This window comes from Anopheles merus, chromosome 2R (assembly GCF_017562075.2).
Source record: "Anopheles merus strain MAF chromosome 2R, AmerM5.1, whole genome shotgun sequence".
NCBI classification, from domain to species: domain Eukaryota; kingdom Metazoa; phylum Arthropoda; class Insecta; order Diptera; family Culicidae; genus Anopheles; species Anopheles merus.
Window position 1 is genome coordinate 33,444,747 of NC_054082.1, and position 22,931 is coordinate 33,467,677.

General features: G+C 45.7%; 3 protein-coding genes across 5 annotated transcripts in view; 2 read left to right on the forward strand and 1 right to left on the reverse strand.

Annotated features, from left to right (window-relative positions):
- The first annotated feature begins 13,373 nt into the window (after positions 1–13,373).
- On the forward strand, positions 13,374–15,332 carry LOC121588701 (intraflagellar transport protein 56). The gene is made up of 3 exons (XM_041906975.1): positions 13,374–13,408; positions 13,477–13,617; positions 13,680–15,332. The coding sequence occupies exons 1-3, from the start codon at positions 13,406–13,408 to the stop codon at positions 15,192–15,194; spliced, it is 1,659 nt and encodes a 552-aa protein (XP_041762909.1). The 5' UTR covers positions 13,374–13,405; the 3' UTR covers positions 15,195–15,332.
- Positions 15,333–17,149: 1,817 nt separating this feature from the next.
- LOC121588109 (dnaJ homolog subfamily B member 12) lies at positions 17,150–20,006 on the reverse strand. Of its 2 annotated transcripts, XM_041905731.1 has the most exons (8): positions 19,674–20,006; positions 19,315–19,482; positions 19,005–19,179; positions 18,533–18,929; positions 18,334–18,449; positions 18,075–18,238; positions 17,836–17,992; positions 17,150–17,530 (listed from the first exon to the last, which is right to left on the reverse strand). In XM_041905731.1, the coding sequence occupies exons 2-7, from the start codon at positions 19,439–19,441 to the stop codon at positions 17,883–17,885; spliced, it is 1,089 nt and encodes a 362-aa protein (XP_041761665.1). In that variant the 5' UTR covers positions 19,442–19,482; positions 19,674–20,006; the 3' UTR covers positions 17,150–17,530; positions 17,836–17,882. The 2 variants fall into 2 exon arrangements, with proteins under 2 accessions (XP_041761665.1, XP_041761663.1); XM_041905729.1 differs by having other exon boundaries at positions 17,150–17,992.
- Positions 20,007–21,122: 1,116 nt separating this feature from the next.
- The window catches only part of LOC121588106 (cytosolic carboxypeptidase 6), a 31,667-nt gene continuing 29,858 nt past the window's right edge, over positions 21,123–22,931 (forward strand). For both annotated transcript variants that reach the window (XM_041905724.1, XM_041905725.1), the window contains exon 1: positions 21,123–21,788. In XM_041905724.1, the coding sequence (XP_041761658.1) occupies positions 21,770–21,788 (19 nt within the window). In that variant the 5' untranslated portion in view covers positions 21,123–21,769. The remainder of the gene's footprint in view (positions 21,789–22,931) is intronic.

Consider the following 22,931-nt stretch of genomic DNA (forward strand, 5'->3'; position numbering starts at 1 on the left):
GAGACGGAAGATGTTCCTTGAAAATGTGGTGAAATCAGTACCTGTTGGGACACGGGAGTACCACGGCAACAAGCAACGACAAACCATAGATTGTACTTTTTTCGTAGAATTTATGAATGAAATTGTTTATAAAGCAGCATCGCAAGTCATCGTTCTTCTTGTTTCAAGGGCCTGCCGAATCAGCGTAAAGAAGAAAATCATGTTTTTCAGAAACCAACTCTTTCCGTATACTCGTTTTAATAACGATTCCGAGCCTTTGATGTCAAAAGAACAAAATGCTTCCAATTATAAAGCTTACAAGATGCTTCCAGTTACAAGATGATGCCGTTTAATGAGCAAACATTTTTATCACATCCTTCAGTAGAAAAGTACTTTTCATGCAAAAGACAAACTGACGCTCAACCGTCCATCGCTGCTGTTCATTTCTGTTGAAAGAATTTCAATTAAAATTTACAAATCCTGCCTTGTACAGATTTTTCAAACTATTTTAGTGCAAAAAAATGACCAAAACTATAAGTAACCACCAAGCTTCGGCAAAACTTTTTGCCTCAAACGTCATGCCGTAAAGCTTTCCGTAATGAACTTTTTACCGGTACTGGTAAATGGCCAAACGGAGCAGTTTGAAACCATGTTGGCACCCCGTTTGCCAGCTCCAGCTTAATGGAAAGGTAAGTCAATGGAATGAATGCACTCTCTCTCTTTCTCTCTCTCTCTCTCTCTCTCTCTCTCTCTCTCTCTCTCTCCCTATTTTGCCTCTCCATGCTTGTCCCGAATTGCAGCAAAAATGTTATCGTTTTCGTCGTAAAAATTTAAATCCTCAAGCGCTACATCCGCTGCTAGCAAGCGTAAAAATCACTTACCCTCAACGTCCCTTTTAAAGCCAATTTCTCCATTAGCTGACATGGTGCAGTGAATGAGCTTTAAAATGCAGAGCAGTGTGCCAGTGAGCCAGGGTTTTTTGGCTCTTTTTTTCGGTATGTTTGCCCATTCCCGCGAGTGGAACAAAAACTCATCCCTCCGATCTGTTAGCGATAGTGACCGTAGTACACACGATGCGCGATGGGAAGGAAAATGCAAACGAAGCGTAAAATTGATTCTTTTACATTCCTTCCACTGGAGGGGAAGGTACGGGTGCATACATCCAAGGGCGGCCTGCCACGCCGCCATTCTTTAGAGCAGCATCATTTCTTTTCGTTGCTGCTATGAAAACCCATTCAATAATTGAGTTTAAAAACCGATTTTCATAGCTTTATCGTAATGGATTGAGCGGTGCTATGTGCGAATAGAATACTGGGCACACTCTGTACATGTGTTTAATCAACAATGACCATAAAGTGTAGCAATCGCTTTCAACGCGCCTGATGCCGCAGTAACACAATTATCTTCGCCCCGGCTTTGCTGATCGCACAACCCGTCCGTGATTTATTATAACATCACACCCACCGCGCGTAGTAAAATTATTACATCTGTCACGCGGAGGAGTTCCGGAACGATGTCCTTTTCGCACGACGTCCTTCTGCATCCTTTGCCCTATCTCGCGTGCACCCGGGGACGGAAGGGGCCAAACTTAATTTGATTTTAATTCCAGATTGCAATTGCAAGTCACATATCCCTTACTCTGTCCCTTTAATGGCTTTGGGTAGGGCTCTTCCCACAGAAAGTTCGCCTGCTTGTGCATGTGAATGTGTAGATGAGAGAGACAGAAAAGCCCATTTTCAGCTATGACGATCGGATCCAGCCGGCCCTACGGTCAATAATCTGTCAAGCAGTACGGATCCGTTTAATTACATTATCACTGGCGGGCACCAGCGTAACGCACGCCGCATGCGATCGGTTCGTGCTTCCCCATAAGCTTCCCTTCCGCTCGGACATTAAGGGGTTGTAACGGCGTTCCGCAGCACGATTGTTACCTGACTGGCACCGATAACGAACAGTCAACTTTTGCAAACTGTCCGATAATTGACATCTGGCTCGGAAGGGCCTCGGATCGGAGCTGTTCCACATGCGAATCTCGTAGCTGTAGTGTTTCGATGTGCCGAAACGTGAGAGCGTAAATTTGTTGGTGCAGAATGGTACATTAAATGTGTGTCAATGTTACCATGTTTGGCTTAGGGGAAATGGAACAAAGCAAACGTTTTGACAATCTAAAAGTAAAGCATTATGGGATGGAGCTTGAAGTTCAGCTCTATTTTTGGAGACACTCTTAGAAGGTCTGTGAAACACCCAACATACAATATCACTATTATCGATTGAATGCATATTGCAATGGTTTGCGCTGAGCGTTCCTTTTCTATCGCACATTTTAATTGCATTTCTAAGCAGAAATGCGCAAGCTTTTCGAAACAATGCACCAGAGCTTGTAGCTCAGGAACAGGCACAGGAAAACATCATCGAAGTCATCTTTCCGCTCCGAGACGAAGTGCCAAATGCTCCGGTTCACCTAATGCTGGGACAAAATTTATCATTCGTTCCATTTCATCCACTCAGAATATTCTCATTCGAAACTTTGCCCAAGCAACGGCAAACCGTCGAGCAAAACTTTCCCTCTGATACCAGCTCCAGCATCATGGTGTTCGTGTGTCGTGAAGCAAACCAGCCGCCTGGAACAGGGATCTAATCCTTTTGCCCTTGATTCTATTTTGCGCGCTAAGAAGAAACAAGACAAGAACATCTTGACAGCTTCCGAAGCCTTGAAACAGTTTAGCAAAATATGCTCATGCACGGTGGTTTGTTTATGAGCAAACTTTTTTTGATTTTGTGACAGGCGCAAGAATTTCATCACGACGTGTGAGGCCGAGCGCCGGGGGTTGGTTTTTATTTTTCCGCGACACAACGTTTGCAACCCTTGGCCACCCCGGGTACGCTCCAGAGCTTGCTGGTTGCAAACTGTTCAATGAAGTGGTAAAACTATCCCCATTCGTAGACGCTCCTGTTGACCCGCTAAGAGATGTCTATTCAATTTCAAACGCAGTCTGAAACGATGTAGTGTGCTGGATTTTCCAATTGTTTGCTTCGCGTCCGGTCCCGGTAAGCTTGATACACATTGAAGCGATATGCACGTGCGATACAAACGTTCCGGGCTGGTTTCGTGGGACGATTGCCAATAGACGCGTAATTGTGGGCGAGAAACAGCAATCGAAATGGACAGCTACTTGTGCAATTGTTCGAGCGCTTCGGGTGTGTTTGCAAGATATAGCTTGGCATGTTCCACCCGCTCTGCTGACCGTACACACTCTGTAACCAGGTTCGGTGAGAGCGCCATGCAAACGGTAGCTACATTTAGAAGCGCAAGCGAAGTGCGGGAAACGGAACCGTTCCAAGAATGCGGTGCAGTGCTGACGTATTTGTTTAAAGCTGCTGGAAAGCGAACGAATTAGCGGAACAAAGTTGTAATACCATACCGCTCTGCTTTATAGGAGACACTGGACGACAGCGAAATAGGCGATATGAATGTTAAAATTAAGCAAAACCAATTCAAAAAAGTCTTTTAAACTCATAACCACTTTGAATACATTTCTAAATTGAGCCCTTTTCTACTCGCGATGAAATCTTGTTGATTCTATCCTTACCTACCCCACCGACTGCTACACCTGGCGTTCATTGTCGTTCTCAAGTGGTTTCCCCTGAACGCTTCACCTTAACCGGGACACACCAAGACGATTTACGCCTCAGGCAAGTGCTTCCAGCTTTGCTTTCTTCGTGAATATTGGTGTGATCCAAACATTCAACCAAAACTGTTCATATTCCCGCTGGCATGTTTCACCACGCTCTACAAAATAATAAACAATCCACGGTAAATCTTCTCCTCTCACATGCTGGAGCAAACAGGTCGAATGAAATGAGTCTCACTCACACGATCGTCTTGCAAACTTCAAACCTCATCAGCGCTGTCTCGACAAATGGGAGAGACGAAGACGAAAGATGATTCACTCGGGCATGAACGGAACCACTTCTTTAGGGCTTACCCGAGTGGAGGTCGCACTGGTGGTCAATTTATGTAAATATATCGTTCACTACGGCACCATCATCACTCTGCCCACACTGTGACCGCACGTCCGCTGTTGTCGGGACTGTGTCGTGTCTTTAATCAATCACTGGTGGGAGAGCATTCCCGGTTCACATTACACCGAGCAAGCGAGCGACAGCACGCTATAATCAACATTACAACGCGTTCGTGCAATTTTAAATTAATGTAACGCAAATAGGAATAATTACAGCGAATTTTGCGCTTCCTTTTGTGGTATGCAATTCGGAACAAAAAAAAAAACGATAAATGGGTAGCATTTTTCATAGAACAAATAAACATGACTGAAGCAAGCCAGCCTGTCCTTGAAATGTGGCGGCTACTAGCAATAATCCACCGCAAAGATCAACCTTATTTCAGCAACATTGACAAGAATAGCACAAACTTGGCAAAAACCTTCGCCCTGCCACTCATCATCTACTCTATCTTCGAAACCATCAGCGTTGGAAGTATCGCAATCAAAGTTATCACCGCCATTAGGAGTCGTAATGCTTGCGCATCATTCATCAATTTACGTAGAATTTTTCTGCACTTCCAGGTAATTCGTGGCAGCAGGTATTCAGCCACAACAAAACACAGAACAAATCGTTCATAATCTTAGCAAGGTGAGGCCCAGGACCGACGTAAAGAAGCAGAAAGTTTCGGTGTTTGCTTAAGACGTAGTACATTGAACTATCCAAACGGTCCTGTTGATCCACTTTAGGTTGCACTTTAAAGCTTTGTCCTTTGACTTGTGAGTACGAAGTGATTTCGAAAAGAATTTCGAATGCCTTAATAATAGTCAACCAGTCGCGTTACGCCGCTAGCGGTGAATGTTTCTTCGAATTTCACGCTTCAGAAGCATTTGCAGAATACAGTTACTGTTTATGGTTTAATGTTTACTGAATCAACAAAACAACTACACACTCATTAACGCTCGTTTTCATGTGTGATCAACCCGCCAAATCCACATAAACAAACTCAATCCATCATAGAACGCAGCATCATTGCGCTTCATTAAAGGAAACAATAAGTTCCTCTTATTATCATCGTCTCACTTAGATTTGTAAACGGGAAAGCGTTCCGGTACCATCTTTAACCCCGAACCCCCGTACATTAAATTCCAATTTCTCGATGAATCAGCAGGACATTCTGGCCAAAACAGAGAGAAACGGCTCGCATAAAGCAAACCCGTGCGCCTAAGCCAGCGTGTAATAAATATCGGCCTAATGAGATATAGCTGCGCACAATATAATTCATCTGTGATTCCACGCAAGAATAGCTGTAAATCATGAGCCACCGGGCGTCTCCATGGAAAGCGTGCCTCTTCCCGAAACCTGCCCGAAGACGCTTGGTTCATCAGATTAATCTGTCGGTTAGCGCCTTGTGGCTTCTCCATATGCACACCGAGCACACAGGATGGGCCAACGAGCTTGGGTAAGAAAACGGTTCCGTCCAAAGCACTTTATCGCACGGAATTCTCCCGGGAGGGCAATTTTCTTCACTAATATGCGCTTGTTTTGATGAAAACTCTTAACGATAAAGCTAACGAGCCAGTTATGATTCGGAGCCGATTCGATTGGTTTCATTGAGTCACAGGAACTGCGTTGTTTTCTTATCTTGAAGGACTGGGAATTGGTATGGTCACGGATGGCCCAATGGGAAAGAAACTTTCTGAGATTATTCAGTAGTTGGATCGTTTCAGTATCCCTTAGATAAAATGGTTAGCCTACGCCAATTTTCAAACCACTATTGAAGAATATAAAATAAATGTAACAAAATGCTCACGTAACTTACAACATGGACAATACAACCCACTGTATGCCAAAACTATGCACTCTGGTCATGAGCGACTTTTGAACAGAGTCAGCAGTTTTCAGGATTCACTGTGAATTATAAGTGGTAAAAAATGCTATCCCTTGAGGCAATCGCCAAGACTCAATTCAAAGGTGAACTAGCGTAACGGAGATAATGGAACTTTTAATTGAATTTCACCGTGTCCGGCTTAACGTGTCCTCAGTGTGTGTAATTGTTTTTTTCTTTCTATGTATCGATTGACTTTTCAGTCCAATAATCCTGTCTGAATTCTTTACGTTTCCCTTATTCCTAAAGCAATCCACAAAGTGAACCATCATTGTAGACACTGGAGCATTGCTCAGCCACTTGTAACTTGCTGAGGAAGATAACTGTACAAAGCAAATCATAGTTTGTGAGGCATAATTATGTATACCATTTTAGGAGATGTTTAATGTACAATCATTTCGATGTAGTTATTTGAAAAGTAGAGATGCTTAAATAGCTTCATACTGCCCATGTAGCTCTCTGCTCTGTGAACGTTTCAGAAAGCTCTACCGGAACAGCATCTACATTGTACGAAAACTAATAACCAAACCTTACGCAATCACACATTCAGGGTTAAACAATAATTCACCACCAGTGCCACCGCAATGTACCCCGCCTGGCATCTTGATGGTGTGTTAGTTGCTGCAGGTTTTGATTTGTTCCAGTCGATGGTCCTACTTTATATGCTACGTCATACACCCGTCGAGTGGCAATGAAGCTGCAATTGCAATCGCTTCGGTACTGCTGTGCATTTTCCTCCTGTGCACGTCGCGCCCGGAGCAAAGGATTTTCACGACCCGAACGAACTTTTATTGGCTCCCATTCACACACATTGCCGTTGCTGGAAGCCCGTCCGATTCCATTACACACTGTTGACCTTGTAAGCGTACCTTACCATTACCATTATCAAGGAGCTGCGAGGAGCTTCAGAGCGGCAAGGAAGAACTGAATGGGGCCGATTGGAAACTGTTGAACTAGAAATTTAACAGTTGGCAAAAGAAAACGTGAATGATTGATTAGTAGTTGATTAGTAGCATAAGCACTTAGAACACTATTTATTGAATGCTGTCATTATGCTAGAAATGGGAAAATTAGTTATTGCTTTCAGACCTATGCCCATTTAGGAAAAGCATTACTGTTAAAGCATGAGAATTGAAACATGAGCCTGAACGGCCTAAAAGCAACAGAGAAACATTTTATTTCCGCCTTATCTTTGAAAGTATTGCGATATTGCCTGAGATTCTTCCAAGCAAGGTCAGCACAACGACCCCAACCACACTGTGTGCTGCAACAGCAAAACCAGTCATGTCTAAGCAGACCTAACCGCAGAAACCGCACTGGTTATGAGATCCCGTTTACACTACCCCATAACAATGTCCTTCAACGAGTGCGATGGCAAGAAATCTACAAAAGACTTCTTGCTTCCGATGCCATTACATAAATCAACAGCTGTGCAGTCGTGCCTGCATCGACGAACCACGCTGCACCGGCACAGGGAGACTTCATTGTTAAGTATTATTACAAAAACCGTTCAAACCGAACTACACAGCAGGCCTGGAACGGACGAAAATGGTCCGTGCTGGTGGTGCGGTGTACATCACATCACGGCGTATTATACAACCCATGCAATTTGCCAGCACTTCAAATGATGCCAATGATTAATTTCTCACCATCAAGTGAAACTTCTGATTCGGTAGGGAAGGGGATCACTGGAATATTTCATTCGGGCATTTCATTCAATTTTAATTGATCTTGTCTCACCCTTGAATTAATTACATTCAAATTAACTTAACTGACCATTGCCATGGAGGTGAATGGGAATTGGTTTTTGCTATTCTGCGTAGTGATTCATTATATAAATAATATGAAATTATTGCTTCGTGTCATAAAGATCACGGAAGAAGAAAAGGTTGCAGATAAAAACGATTCAAAAATACGTACAAAATATAACAAAACTCAATAGTTCATGCACAGAAATGCATCTCATGCACGCCTTCCGGCGCTGCTGCTTTGTAATGCAAATGCGTTGTCAAAGCCCTCAGTACTGTACGATAAATCTTGGCCCCATACGCCTCTCAATCTCAATGCGGAGCCGAAGTGAATGTGTTTGTGTATGGTGAATAAATCATTCTTCCAATTCGGCACCAGTTAAACCGACCTTACTGAAGTCCTAAAGAAAACCTTTTAAAGTCTGTTACCATGGAGGCAGCCCAAGATCAAGGTGCGGCTGGATGAAAATTCGTTGTGGCGGAGTAAATATTTTCCCAATACCAACAATCAAACTAATTTCAAACATCAATCATGCAACCCCGAACCACAATAAACAAATGCGTGGAAACTAAGGCGAAGGTGCGCTATTTACTCCAAAGCCTAGTGTTTATTTCACATTTTACGGTTAAACTATCCCTCTCGTTTTTATGAGATGTTTATCGGATTTCGGAAAACCGTTAAACATGGAGGATAGCAACGCGTAATCAGCAACTAATTTGTTGCCCGCATTGGTTATGTAAGTGTGCTTTTTTAAAATTGTATTTATGTATTTATTTATTGTAAGCCTTTTAAGCACGACCGAAACGGAACGGACAGCTGTGCTGTCGTCATCGCAGAGTCAGTCGCCGCTCCCTCTCTGAGTGTTTCAGCGCGCGCTCTCTCTCTCTCTCTATCTCTGATTGAGTGCCTGGAAAATGAGTGCCACAAGGGTATGCCGCTCACATACGCGTAGCCCTCTCACGTTTTCCCGCGTTTTGCAACAGCCACACGTTCAAAAACAACACCTGACTCATCAAAAAACAAGCGAAAACGCACATGTTTATGAATGCACAAAGTTCGGACAAATGTACTGCACGGCCCGTCACGGTCTTAAAATGGGTTGTAAAAATTCCTCCCTGACTTACGTTCAGCGCAGAAAATCACAAATATTTCACACGAATTGTCTGCTGATGAATGAAACCGTCTATCAACTGTTTTCGAACGTTACTTTTGAAATGTTTTGCACACAAGCAACGATGGTTCACGGCACACGTGCACGAACGCACGCGTCCATTACGTCAAAGGCCGGTGTGCGGTATGGTGGCAAAGTTTAAAAACGATAACAGATCATAAATTGCAAACGTTGGCCATAATTTTGCACCTCACCGCCCGTGTTATTGCGCGTTCTCGCCCGACGAGGTTGAACGTGGTCGTAAAGCGTTCGCAAAGTTCAAAGTCACTCATCACACTCCTTGCCAGTTTGACCTCGTTTGAATGCGGAGATGTGTTCTTTGCTTACTTTTGCATGTAAAAAAATGGAAGCCACCACTTGCGATAGTGTTATTTACCCACACGCACAAAGTTCATTCTCTTGCTTTATCTTTGCCTTTGCTAACTAGAAAACTAGTTTCTGCATCCAATCGAATCATTCCATGAAACATGAATCCTTTGAACCTTCATGAGAAATAATTTCATTCCATCAGTGTGCATGAATCATTGAAAATTTCCCTGCCAGCTGTGTTCCGCTCTCGCAGCACTCATTCGTCCTGTTTTAAAATTTGGTTTTAAAAAGCTTCAGCTTTTGAGACCACTTGGTACCAATGAACTTCCCTTTAGCTCATGTACCGCACATAAAAAAAACACACATATTTCACAACACACATTTATAGGGGCTTCCTGTTGGTGGTGTTGAAAAATGTGTCCAAAACTTTTACCCTACTCAACCGATTGCCCAATTGCGGAAATGCAAAGTTCAGCCTGTTGACCTGCTCTTGCAAGCTGTCGAAAACGGTCACCAGCACTGAAAAGCGTAAAAGTTTTATCGTTTAAGGTTAGCATACATACACGGTAGCTTGATGGTTGAGTGGACAACGTTGCTGGAAAGCATTACATGTTGCTAATTCATCTCTTGTGGCTGTGCATTTCGACGGAAGGGTAAGCGATGGTCCCCGGGAATGTATTTTCCGGCGCACAAAGAGTATTAGTTGTGAAAATAATGCTCTGGGTGCAATTGGTGTAAAATAGCTAGAACTTGGTTTTCGTTACGCTCTCAATTCCATACTTGATATAAGGATTTTGTGGTATTGTTTTAACGAATACATTGAGGTTATTTATACAAATATTTGAACTACTTGAACAAAACTACAGAATATAAGTGAATAAATATAGCAAACAATTCTCCAAAAAACATAGAAATAAACACTAGCAAACAAAATAATATTTTTTCGCTAAAATCACTCTATCCATTCCACTCAGCTCTTTGACAATTGATTTCACCCCACACAAATAATCCGCCGTAACAGCAGCAGTTTTTCATCAATCTCCGCCAAACACGTTGGTGATGCGTTGACCTGGATTATGCATCCCTCGCCTAAAGCCGTTTTCTATTTGCATTCTCGTTTCGCGCATGAAAAATACGATCCGCATCAAAACCGGTGGTCACCTGCAGCTGGCAGATGGGCCGGAAAACATGCAAAACGGATACACAAAATACTTCTGGACGGACACCGAAACAGAGCAGAAGCACAAAAAAAACAACAAACCCCGTCACGGTGACTAATTGATGCTGTGGAAAGGGTGCATGTGCATGTGCGAAAGTAAACATTTCATTTGCAACGTTTCGATGGGCAGTTGGGGTCGAGTTTGAGGGATGAAAAGCGAGATAGCCAGGCAATGACACACAATCGAAACTAAAACTCAACATGGCAATATGCGTCCCACGGCTTATGGAAAGGGCGTCGTATTTACATCCCCTATTAGCAGCGGAAAGCAGCTTGACGCATCGTGCATTAAACCCCCTCTTTGTTGGCTTGCTTGCTCTCCCATCTCTATGTTCTCTTTTTGTGGCTCACATTAGGGCCACCCAAAACATGAACTCCAGTTAAGCTCCCGTGTTAGTCCCGACGACACAAAACCGAACCCGAAAACGGTGCCTAGCTAGCAGCTGGCTCCGGAAGTGTTCGGTTGAATTACACTCACTATCATTTATGCTGCCGGGCACAGAGGGAACACCGATGTAATGGGGGAGGTTTGCTTCAAAGTTTCCAAAAAGTTGCTTTCCCTCCGCCTATCCCTACTTTTTTGTGTGCTGTGTCCTTTGTTTACAGAGGGCCATGCTGTGGGCGACAGTCACTCTATCTGTGTGTGGAGACTGAAACCGAGCTTGTTTCATAGGCGACATGCCGATGAATCTCGGGCATGGTTGCCGGATCAATGTGGATCAACAGTGTGTGTGCGGCCCCCTTTGATAGTCGAACATTTTCTTTCAACCCGTACAAATTTTGTTGTCGAATAGTGCGAGACTTTCGGTGCCAAATTAAGGTGCCCCCCCCCCCCCTCCCGTGTTTAGAATCGTTCATGAGCGTACAACACGCACCTAAACTAATCCCCCACAAAATCCCTTTTCCCGGAAGTTCGCACTAGAAGCCAACGTTCCACGGGAGAACAATCGGTTCCTGCTGGCCGGTCACCGGACATGAGCGTGTGAAAATTATTCCACCGGATGCATTTCACCGACTGGAGCTGCAACCATCGGCTCATCATCGGCCGGTTTCGATGGAGGCAAAAATCAAGCTCAACCCTTGCCGACCCAACATGCTGTTTCCACCTGTTTCCTGGCACATAATGACCATGGTGGGTTGCCCTGCTGCAAACAACGTTTAATGATTATAGCCCCATCGTTTAAAACTGGTCACACGAAATGAACAGGGGATTGAGTTGTTTATAATGCGCATATCGTAAAGTCATGACTTTGTTTTTTCGTTCTACCTATTATCAGAACGTGAGCACTGTAGCGTGGACAATATTTGGTGAAATAGTGTCTCCATCAACCGGGGAAAAAACGGCGATGGCTTTCAGGCTGGCATGTTAATCCTGCTTCTATAATCCCTAACAAGTTGCTGTTGCTGTTGTACCGGATTTTGGGGGGCATTAAAAAGCACGCCTGACACGAGATCAGGTGTCAGCTTGGGGTAAAGTTGATTCAATTGGCAAAACAATTTATTTTTCTATGCGTTTTTTTTGTTTTCGTTCAACAGTCACGTATTTGGAATCGTTTAAAAACAATACGAGAGTATTATGAACATCGTCACGAAGGAAATTAATCAATCCGAACGTGATAACTGTTTGAGTTGAGTTTCTTCCAATTACGTTCATTTAATTGTCATTAATTATATGTCAATTATTATTTTTGATTCTTATAATTGATAAATTTTATTGAATCCACGCCTAGATTTTCAAACAACTGCTGTCGGCGGTGGACCGGGACTGGTTCACGATTCATTCCTAAATTGGGTTAAAATTGGGGTGTAATTTCAGGACCGAGACAGATCCAGGAATTGCGTAATGTACGATATTAGTGCCAGGAGCGAAAAGTTAGGGTAAGTTCCAAAATCAGTATGGATTGTATAATAATTTCCAGGACCGGTATGGGTTCAGGATGAGTTCCAGGGTAGTTATGGGTGCAGTATCGGTTCCACTGGTAGGAGATTTGAATCAGTCCAACAATCGATAAAGGTCCAAAAGCAGTATCAGGGCTGGTATCAGTTCTACATAAGTTCAACGAACGTTGTGGGTTAAGGATCTGTTTTAGGTTAGGTATTATATTAGTATCTGTTAAAGGACCGATAAGGGTGCTGGAATAATTCCGATACCGGTATGGATTCATGGCCAGTTCCAGGGCCGGTATGGGTTTAGGTCCATGAAACAAAAATTCATGAATCTTCAAAGACTAATAAATCTTAGACGATTCATACCAAGCAGTCGGATAGTCAGTCCTAACTAGTATTAAGTGAATCTGATTCAGATTAATGACTCTTAATGAATCTTTGAAATGATTTAATGAATCTGAATCACGGTTGAAAAGATTCATGAATATTGAAAGATTTAAGAATCTTTGAGAGTATCAAGAATCTTAATATTCAGATTCAAAATTCTACTCGTAATACGAATTAATCTTGTAAAAAGATTCATATGAATAAATCTTGTCAAAAGATTTATGAAACCCAATGCTCGTTCAGGATCAAATCTATGACCGGTATGGTTTGAAGATCAGTTCTAGAAATTGTATGAATCCAGGATCAATACAAGAACTGATATGGGTTCAGGATCAAATATATGACCGGTATAGGTTTATATACTTTTTTTGGGGCGGTCCCGTGGTACATTCGTCAACTCGAACGACTCAATAAAATGCCCGTCATGGGTTCAATCCTAGAATGGACCGTCCCCCCGTAGCAAGGATTGACTATCCGGCTGCGTGGTAATAAGTTAAGTCTCGAAAGCCTGTATAGGCCGGCATGTCCGCGTAGGACGTTACGCCAAATAGAAGATAGGTTTGGGAACAACTACGCGATTGGTTATTACCCTTGATTTAATGTATATTTCCAATTTTTTTTTGCGTTTCTCCTTAAATTTGCTAGTTTAAAAGAGACTAAAGTTCCTTAAAACCAACTCAACTGTCAATTGTCAACACTCACACCAAGAACGCTTGCGTCAGCTTTCGGTTCCGTAACCATGGTAACTTACCAATATACCAAACAAACCAGTTTTGCTGCTCTTGGTCATTATGGTAACGTACCCCAGAACGCAAACATGGTAAGAGTCAAACTGCTCTCAAATATTGCATTCCCTTGAATTGTATCTAAAAATGCCTATCCTTTCAGATACTTTCCCGCACAAAGTCCGAGTCGGCCAAGGGTAACCGTAATTCTGCCGGCTCCGGAACCGTGCGCACCGTCACCATCCCTTCGTTTGAGGAGTTCCTGCTGAAGCGAGACTACATCGGTGCGAAAACTGTCCTGCAGGTACGAAAAGTTCGAGGTTAATATTGACTTCGTCTAGCTAAATACCCTTCCCTCTCTTGTAGTGCTCCAAAGATTACGATGAAGTGCCGGAGCAGCTGAAGCAACTGTGGACGGGATTTTGTGACTTTCACGTCGGCGAGTACAAGCGAGCGCTGCAGCTGTACGAGAAGATCTACGGTGCGGACGGGTCGCTCAAGGACGTTGCACTCAACATCTGCGTCTGCATGTTCTACCTCGGCATGTACGACGAGGCGCAGAAGCTGGTGGAAGAGCTGCCGCAAAGTCCACTCAAGATACGGCTACTCTTCCACCTGGCCCACAAGCTAAGCGACGAGGACCGGCTGATGGAGCTGCACGGTTCGCTGCGGGACGTGGTGGAAGATCAGCTCAGCCTGGCCGGGATGCACTACCTGCGCTCGCACTACCAGGAAGCGATCGACATCTACAAGCGCGTCCTACTCGACAACAAGGATCTGCTCGCGCTGAACGTGTACGTCGCGATCTGCTACTACAAGCTGGACTACTACGACATCTCCCAGGAGGTGCTCGATCTGTACCTGAACCAGTTCCCCGACAGCACGATCGCGATCAACCTGAAGGCGTGCAATCGCTTCCGGCTGTTCAATGGTCGCGCGGCCGAGCAGGAGATAAAGCATCTCGTCGAGAGTGGCACGTTCGGGGCGGACCTGATCCGCCACAACCTGGTCGTGTTTCGCAACGGGGAAGGGGCGCTGCAGGTCCTGCCGCAGCTGATCGACATCGTGCCGGAGGCGCGCCTCAACCTGGCCATCCACCATCTGCGGCGGGGCGAAATCCAGGAAGCGCACCATCTGATGAAGGAAGTGCAGCCGACCGTACCGCAGGAGTACATCCTGAAGGGTGTGGTACACGCGGCCCTCGGCCAGGAGACGGGCTCGAAGGAGCACCTGAAGAATGCGCAACAGTGCCTGCATCTGGTCGGCGGTTCGGCGTCCGAGTGCGATACGATCCCGGGCCGGCAGAGCATGGCGTCGGCCTTCTTCCTGTACGGCCAGTTCGAGGAGGTGCTCGTCTACCTCAACTCGATCCGCAGCTACTTCGTGAACGACGACACGTTCAACTACAACTACGCCCAGGCGAAGGCGGCCACCGGGTACTACAAGGAGGCGGAGGAGCTGCTGCTGCAGATCCACGACATAACGATCAAAACGGACAGCACGTTCTCGATGGTGCTGGCCAAGTGTCACATCCATGCCGGGCATGCGGACCAGGCGTGGAACATCTTCCTGACGAAGGATTCTACGCCGGACGCGTTCGCGCTGCTGCAGCTGATTGCGAACGATAGCTACCGGGTGGGCGAGTTTTGGATTGCGGCCAAAGCGTTCGACACGCTAGAAAAGCTGGACCCCAATCCGGAGTACTGGGAGGGCAAGCGGGGCGCGTGTGCGGGCGCAGTGCAAGCCATTCTGGCGAAGCGTGGCAGTGGCGCACCGCCGGGCGGCGTGTCGGAGATTATTTCGCTGCTGCGGGACTCCACCAATGCGCAGGCGGAGGGGATGCTGCGCGTTGTTCGACGGTTCGCCAGCAGCATCAAGTAGGAAGGGGCGTTTTTTCGCACTGATTTTACCGTGATATTGCCGGGAGAGCAGCATGCAAATAAAATAATGTTTTCTTTGGTTTAACACACACCATTGCTGTGCAGCACATAGAGCTCGATCGATTTATATGCAAATAAAATGGCACGCTGAATCGGAAGGTGTATATTGTGTGTGCATTTCACTCTCATTCAACAAACCACCGTGTAGCTGTAGCTCTCCCGACTCGAATATGGATTTTAAACTCATCTTTTATCGCTTCGTTCGGTTGAAAACGCGTAAACCATTACATCACGTTTTTAACGACCACTCGGGGCTCAATGAACTGGCTCAATCCTTGCATAGCCGTTGCTGCAACCATTTTTCACCCGGCAGGGATGCAATCGATGCGACAATCCATTCAAAAAACCCCGTGTCCGTTTGGCAATGCTCAAATTTTATCACATTTTTCGCGGTCGATTTATTGTCAAGTGTATCTACCATCTCCCAAGCGGGTCTGACCACTATGAGCGAAAGGGATTTGTTGCTTCTTATCGTGGTCCTTTGCATTTGACGCAACAACAAAAAAAGAAGGAAAAATATAGCATTCTTGCGCAAAATTAATTAAAACTTTTACCTAATTAGGTTCGAGGAAAGGCAAGAGAATATTTTACGATCCCGCTTTCAGGGAAGTTTCGGGCAAAGAGTTTATCTGCGATATTTGATCATTTCTTATCATTTATCATGTTTACAAACACTTTTCGGAAAACTCTCCCCTACCAACCTTTTTTTGTGCGCTGCTTTGCTGATTCTAAAGCGATAGTGCATTAAATTTATTGCTTTTGTCCAGTTTGTGCCATAATTTGTTTAATTACCTGAACTTGAAAACAATGTACTCGATCGCGTTAATGTTAATGTCACGATGAGATGATGATACCTTACATGGTGGTGACATCTACTTCCGGCACCGGTTTACCATAATTGGCAGGAAGGAAGCCAAAACTCACCGATTTGTTAAGAACCAGAACCAGAAAGCTCTTTAACCAAACAGACAAACAAAAAAGCAGGAGGAAAAACACTTACACGACAAAACCCATCTGCCACCCCTAGACGATGAATGGAGTAAACTTTTGCCCCACCACCATATCGGCCAAACGAAAGTGGAGGTGGACAGAGCATAAAGGAGCTAAGTAAGATGCAGCCGGCGCGGTACAGTGCATCGAGTTGTGCATAACAAAGAAAGCAAATAAAACCACCGAAACGAAACTGGTGTACACTATGAATTGGGAAGCGAACTTTTCGAAAAGCTCCTGGCACGTGGTCGCTGCATGGCATGGTTTTTGAAGGTTTACGAGGCGGAAGAAAACATGGTCGAGAGAAGCGCACCGGAGCAGCCATCTTGTGGATGTAATTTACAGTGTAATGTTTAGCAAAATTCAATAGAAACTGGTGCAAAAGCTTGAGAAAAAAACATGAGTACACCATTTTCTTGCACTGAAGCAATAACTTTTTAAATTGTTTCATATAAATCATGAATTTCACAGGTGTGGTGCAGCAATGCAGCAAACTGGCAAAAGCGTAAGTATTTAAAGTAAATAAATCCAAAACACTCAGCAATACATTTGGCCACGGCTCGCTGTTATTGAAATTGCATGACAAACACAATCGCAGACACATTCCATTAAGAAGATCGTCTAACCTAAACCGTTCTCGTTTTTCTTCTAATAGTCTTCCACAGGCCTTCAGAAGGTTAACAAGAAATTAGGACGGCGCCAAACGGTTATAGATACATTTGCTTCCTTTCTTCCGCGCCCCGAACAGGACAATTAGTCCGTTCGGTTAATTACGGTACAAATTGTGCTTTACGACAATCTCGCAAGGGTAATAGGGCGATGTGTTTCTCTTAACTCTCTTTCCCTCTTTTTTCGTTTGGCAAAATCAATAAGGTAAAACATCAAGCAAGCGCAAGATATGTAGGATTGGTTTTTGTTTTGTATTTATTTCAAAGAAGGAAGGTTTTGGTTTTTGCATAAATTAGACCGCACCCGTGCATTCGTAAGACGGGGCTGGGATGCGGCGGTTTTTGCTGATAGTTGACGCACCTTTGCGTGAAGTATTTCTATGTCTTTGCCACCGTGCGACCGGCTTGTGTTGTTAAAGAGTACCCTTCGTTTTTTTTTATTTTATTCGCTTCTGAATTTCCTACTACAAAAATGAAAACAACAAATTTGCCTATCACTCACCATTTTCATCCTAAAAGCCCACTGCTTTTGCGCCACGCGCCTTTCTACAATGAATTATCTAAGCTGCCGGTTGTAGCCGGCATTATCGTCGTGATGAAGAAATGCCGTACCTAAAAACTGGGACGAGGAGAGGTGTCTTTAAGCACAAACTAAGCACGGCCAGGTACGTGCGTGTGTGTGTGTGTGTGTGTCTGTGTATGTCTTTCCTGCTGAACCAATGCAATCATCGATAAAAAGGGGGGGAGGGATGGGGGGAACATAGAACAAACTACTGTGTCACTGTAGAAAAACGCCACCACTGCACGAACACACACACGCACCGCCGCTCTTTCCACGTGCTGCAGAATTAGAAAAAGGGTTGATGGTCCGCCCGTATACACACACACCCACACACACACACACACGCGCACACACAAACGTACATTGCTCAGCTGTCGTGGTCGAAAAACCACGATTTGGCTGCATTTGACTAGTTGTGTAAACTTTGTAATTTATCACAAGACGGTGTGTTGATGCTTTGCGCCTTATGGTAAAGCTCTCGGTCGCCAAAGTTCCGTGCCTTCATTAGCATCGTGTCTTCTGCGATGTGGATAGCGTACAAGAAGAAAAAGGCATACGTTAATTAACAAACGAACCTGGAAAAACGGAGAAAGGCTCTTACTGTAGTTCCGCTCTCGGTAGCAGGAATGCTTTAGATTGTTCAAATATTCCTCCTCCACCGATGCTTCCAGCCGGCCGACCGACCCCTGGTACTCCGAGTGAAAGTTATCCTTCACGTAGTACGGTATCTTCAGCTGGTTCGTTTTGCGTGCAACGGAAAATTTTCTGCACGAGTTCGAAGAAGCAAGAGAAAAAAGCAAACAGGGGTAAACGGACTGCACATGGCAAATTTGGCAGCTCGAAAGAGTGCCGCTACTTACTGGCTCGGCGTAAGGCTGTAGATGGGATCCGAAATGAAGAACGACGACATCATCGACAACGCGATAAGCAGTATGATTGGCAGCAGGTTAATAAAGGCGGCAATACCTGACTGGGGCTGAAAAGAGAAGCAAAAGCAGAACCGTAATGAAAAGCGAGAACCTTCCAACGTGTACTTGTGGACATCCCACACCACCGTACCTCCCTGTACTGCTGCTGTTCCGCCCGGTGAAACCGTCTCTGGCGCGTGTACACGTGCTGGGTGTTGATCTCGGCCCCGAAGAACATGTTGAACAGCTCCTCCGCGGTGAATTCGGTCTCGAATCCACGCGAGTACGCGTAGTCGTGGTGGTAGCGCGCTTTGCGCGCCGTCGCCGGCTGATGGTGCTCCTCCGAGCCGTACAGATCGTACGAGCGTCGCTTCTCCGCGTCGGTCAGGATGGCGACCGCATTGCCGATCGCTTTAAATGCTTCCACCGCGCCGGGCGCATGGTTTTTGTCCGGATGGAGCTGCAGCGCCAGCTTCTTGTACGCTTTCTTGATGTCCGAATCGGTCGCATCCTTCGCTACGCCCAGCACCTCGTAGTAATCTTTGCACCTGCACCAACGGGGACACACAAAAAAGGGGAACGATCAGCGTGTGCTCTATTACATGCTTGCCGGTACCTCCTACTTCTTAATCCGCTTCACCGCCTCCAGCTGTTCCGGTGTGTATTCCGCCTCGTTGCCACTTTCCGCCTTCGGTGCTGCTCCCTTGCCCGTGGTCCGCTGCCGCACGCCGTCGTCCGACGTGTTGCCGGAGGTGGCACTTTCCGCGTACGCTCCACATTTGATTTTATTTAGCAACTCTGCAAGGGTACAAATCGGATCAGTACTGCCCCTCCAACGTCTGTGTGTGTGTGTGTGTGTTTGGGTGTGTGGGTGGGTTGGTAGGTCCGGGTCAGGGTTGAACCATGCATGCAAAACCAAAATCCAATACTCACCTTCGGCCCGTTCCGTCCGATGCAGAGTAATCGATTTGTTTAGTAGTTTTTCCGCTTTCTCGATTTTCCCCTCGGCCAGGTACTTCACCGCTCGCTCCACACAGTCCTCGGCTGCTTCCTTGTTCATGGTTTATTTTTATCCACAATCCGGGTGCTATCCCGAACCACCTTTAATTGGGTGATTGGGAGGGGGTAAAGAGGGAAAGAAAAAAGCGTGCACACACACCACCACAGTCTGGTTAGTAAAGAATGGCCCTGTCAGCACACGCACTACGCAGCACGCACGATTCTAATACGCCAACAAATTGGTGGCCCCGAGCACCGACCAACGGGGACCAACCTCTGGTTTTGATACATACCCCGCACAGAAAAGAGGCCCTGTTACGACGACACGACGGCTGCAAACGGGGACCGGAATGGGGGAGAGTGTCTACGCAACGAAGCGGCAATACACACGGCGACGGCGGTGGCGGAGAAAGAAGGTGGAAATCAGCTCAAATCTAATCGACACAGTTCACAAACCGTGTCATTATCTTGCCACTGTTATCTTCTTCTTGTTCTTCTTTTTTTGGCAGGCAAATTCGTGGGCCTTCCACCGTGTATCCTAGTTACTGCTGATAATCCATGGATTGCACTACCTTTCTCGTTTGCACCTACAGGGTTCGGTCGGCTGTGTTTATGTCGTGGCGTCACTGTCTCGCACTGTTCGTTGTTGTTGAAAACGTCAAGCGACGTGTTTAGAGCGGCTGGTTGAGTACTTTCCCATTGCGAATGGACACACGCGCGCGAAAAGATAAACAGCGCCAAAGGGTGCATTTACATTTCGTCTTAAATCTCAGCAATTGTACACTGCCTGTAAATGGAAAGCAAAACGATTCGCTCGAAATAGTTGCGGAATCAACAAGAAACTTGTGTTTTAGTCGAACATCATCTTTTGTTATCTTTCATATGATTCGTACAGAGTGAAGTGTTCCTGCTTGAAGAATACAAACACTCCTTGGTAAAAGCCAGAGAACAGCCACTATGATCGCCATGGTCACTATCTGCGTATGATTGTCTATTATTATTCAAATTAAAATTTTACATCACCAATTTGTTATCCATCTCACTATAAGTACGAAGGGCAAATGCCATTTTCTTTAACAATCCCCTAGTTGCAACACGTACTCCACAGCCCACACATCCCAAGCGCCGGCACCCGAAAAACAGCAGAAAATGATGTCAATGCTCACCCGAAGCGGCAACGAAAGGCTAAAGCACTTTAGGGCACCCCCATATGCACAGGCTACACACGTTTCGATACACGCATTACTTCCGGAGGCATCGCGACAGTTCCGTGCTGTCCCGGTCGGTGCAACACGGGAGTGCCCGCTATCGATCAAACACGGACGGACCGGTTCGGTGCCGGTCGCAATGAATGAAGTTGCTCGAACACCCACTGGCTGATAGTGACCTGAAGCACCCCTTTTCGATGGCGTGCTTGATTTCGGGGCCAGCTTCTGGCACACTTCCCCTTTTTTCGAGGTTTTGTGGCCTGTCTTGCGCCTGACGACTGAGCGTGCAACTTCCCCCCGCCCAGAAAAGGCAATTTGTCATACCCGTGTTGCCGGCATCATCAGACGCAAACACACACACATAACGGCATGCCCAAAACTTTGACTCCACGGGGACTGGGTGGAACTTTTTTATCACCGATTTCGTTCGTCCGATGCGGGCTAAGCCAGCAGACGGGCGTAACTAACGCCATCAGTACCGTGATACCACTGATCGGATGTTGGTGGGCCGTAATAGCAGTTGGGCTGAATTTTTATGCAAAATTAGTAAAATATAATCTTAAGGTTTAAGCAAACAGCAGGACGGCAAGGATATTACCTTTCGTTGATTCCATTCCAAGCTTTCTGTGCAACCTCTTTGAAGGCTATTCTCTCGTACAGTTTGTAGTATCCCAGTACACTAACCTTAGCGCGAAAGTGAAACACCTAGCAACGTATACGAATCCTGCGAGTGCTCCGTGCTCAAAGCTCATAAATCATACAATTTTCTTCAAATTATCAGTTAAGCTACCAAGTGCGGGCAATTCGCGGCTTCAGATAATCTCGCGAAGCCGGTCTACTACCCCGGGAGTGCTTTCCGTTGTGTCAACTTCCGTTGCAAGCAAGTGTGTGACATTCGACAGTAGTGCGGTGGTGAAACGTGGCATTGATTTATGGAATGATGAGTAACGATTGACGGAAAACGATGTAAACGTCTGTTCCGTGTTACAACTGCGGTCAAATTGGTGTATCCGGCACCCCTGGGAACGCGACTAACAAAACGCAAAAAATCACTATGGTGTCGGTCGTTGTTCCCGCTTTCTGTTCTAACCGTGCCCGGTGTATTGATTGCGTGTAAATCGGCATCGTAAGCTTTTGCGCACAAAAAGAGAAACTCACAAGCCAGCAAGCACTGCCACAGGATGGGTGACTTCGGATCAGGTGAGTAGCGCTTTGGCCGCCTTTTTATGACGTCTGCACGCGGTGTGCTTTTACAGCTTTCATCGACTAAACGGAGGTGGGGTAAAGCGTGAGGCATCGTGTCGTTTTGCCTTTTTTAGTCTTTCCTGGATTACACACGCCTGGCAAGATTTTTTTTTTTTTGGTTTTCTCTGTCTACTATTAAAAAACGGTATTCTGCCTTTGTCTGTGTGCATGTTAAGTAGCACAAACTGTGAAGCCATTTTTGCCAGCCGAAGAATGATTGATGTTTGCTATGAGGAGCAGGTGTTAAAGTTTCCGGTTCATTCCGCTGCTCGGCACGACTCTGTGTCGCCTTGGCCAAACCCGGCTGACAGTGAGCTCCAGCAGCAGCACGGCGATACTTCCGACAATCGCGCCCAGCAACAGCACCATCACCGAGGACACCTGATCTAGGTTAACCTCCGGCATTTTAACCTCATTTTCGGCACACCTTGGCTTGTCGGCGTAGCAACGGCTCCGCTCGTACTGCATCACACCGTTTCCAGCGATTCGGTGCACCGTGACGCGAAACAGCTCCCGCAACGGATTATCTTTCGCCAGGGCCAGATGGGTGGATTTTTTACTGACCAGTACCACTTCCTGCAGTGCGCACCGCTGCTCGTCCGTGAAATGGGCTAGAGAGAAGAAAAGTAGATTCATGAGCCAATCGACACGTTTTAAAGCTTCTACCCACTCTGCATCATTTGATAAGCACGGTGTGCATCGCACAGAAACGCAACCCTTCCGCGAAGAATGAGTTCAAGTCCTTCCGCCATATCGTAGTACAGAGTGTCCGCCTGTGTGAGTTGCTTTTGTACCAGCGCTAGCAAATGCTTATCATCCGTGGCCTACTGAATCAGAGAAGGAAAGGGGAGAAGAACACACTTCGATGAGTTGAATTACAGGGTTTCACACTTTATCTCAAGACCGCGGGACCCCTTCCCGAATCTGTCTAAGCCAAAGCCAAGATTGCGGTATGATGCTTGAAATCGTTGATGATACCTGAAAACGTTGACGATACCTGAATTCATCGGATGCAATGCTGAATCTGCGGCACATTTCTCGAAACACACTGTTCCGCGCCGAGGACATGCGGTCGAATATTTTTTTACACGGATAACC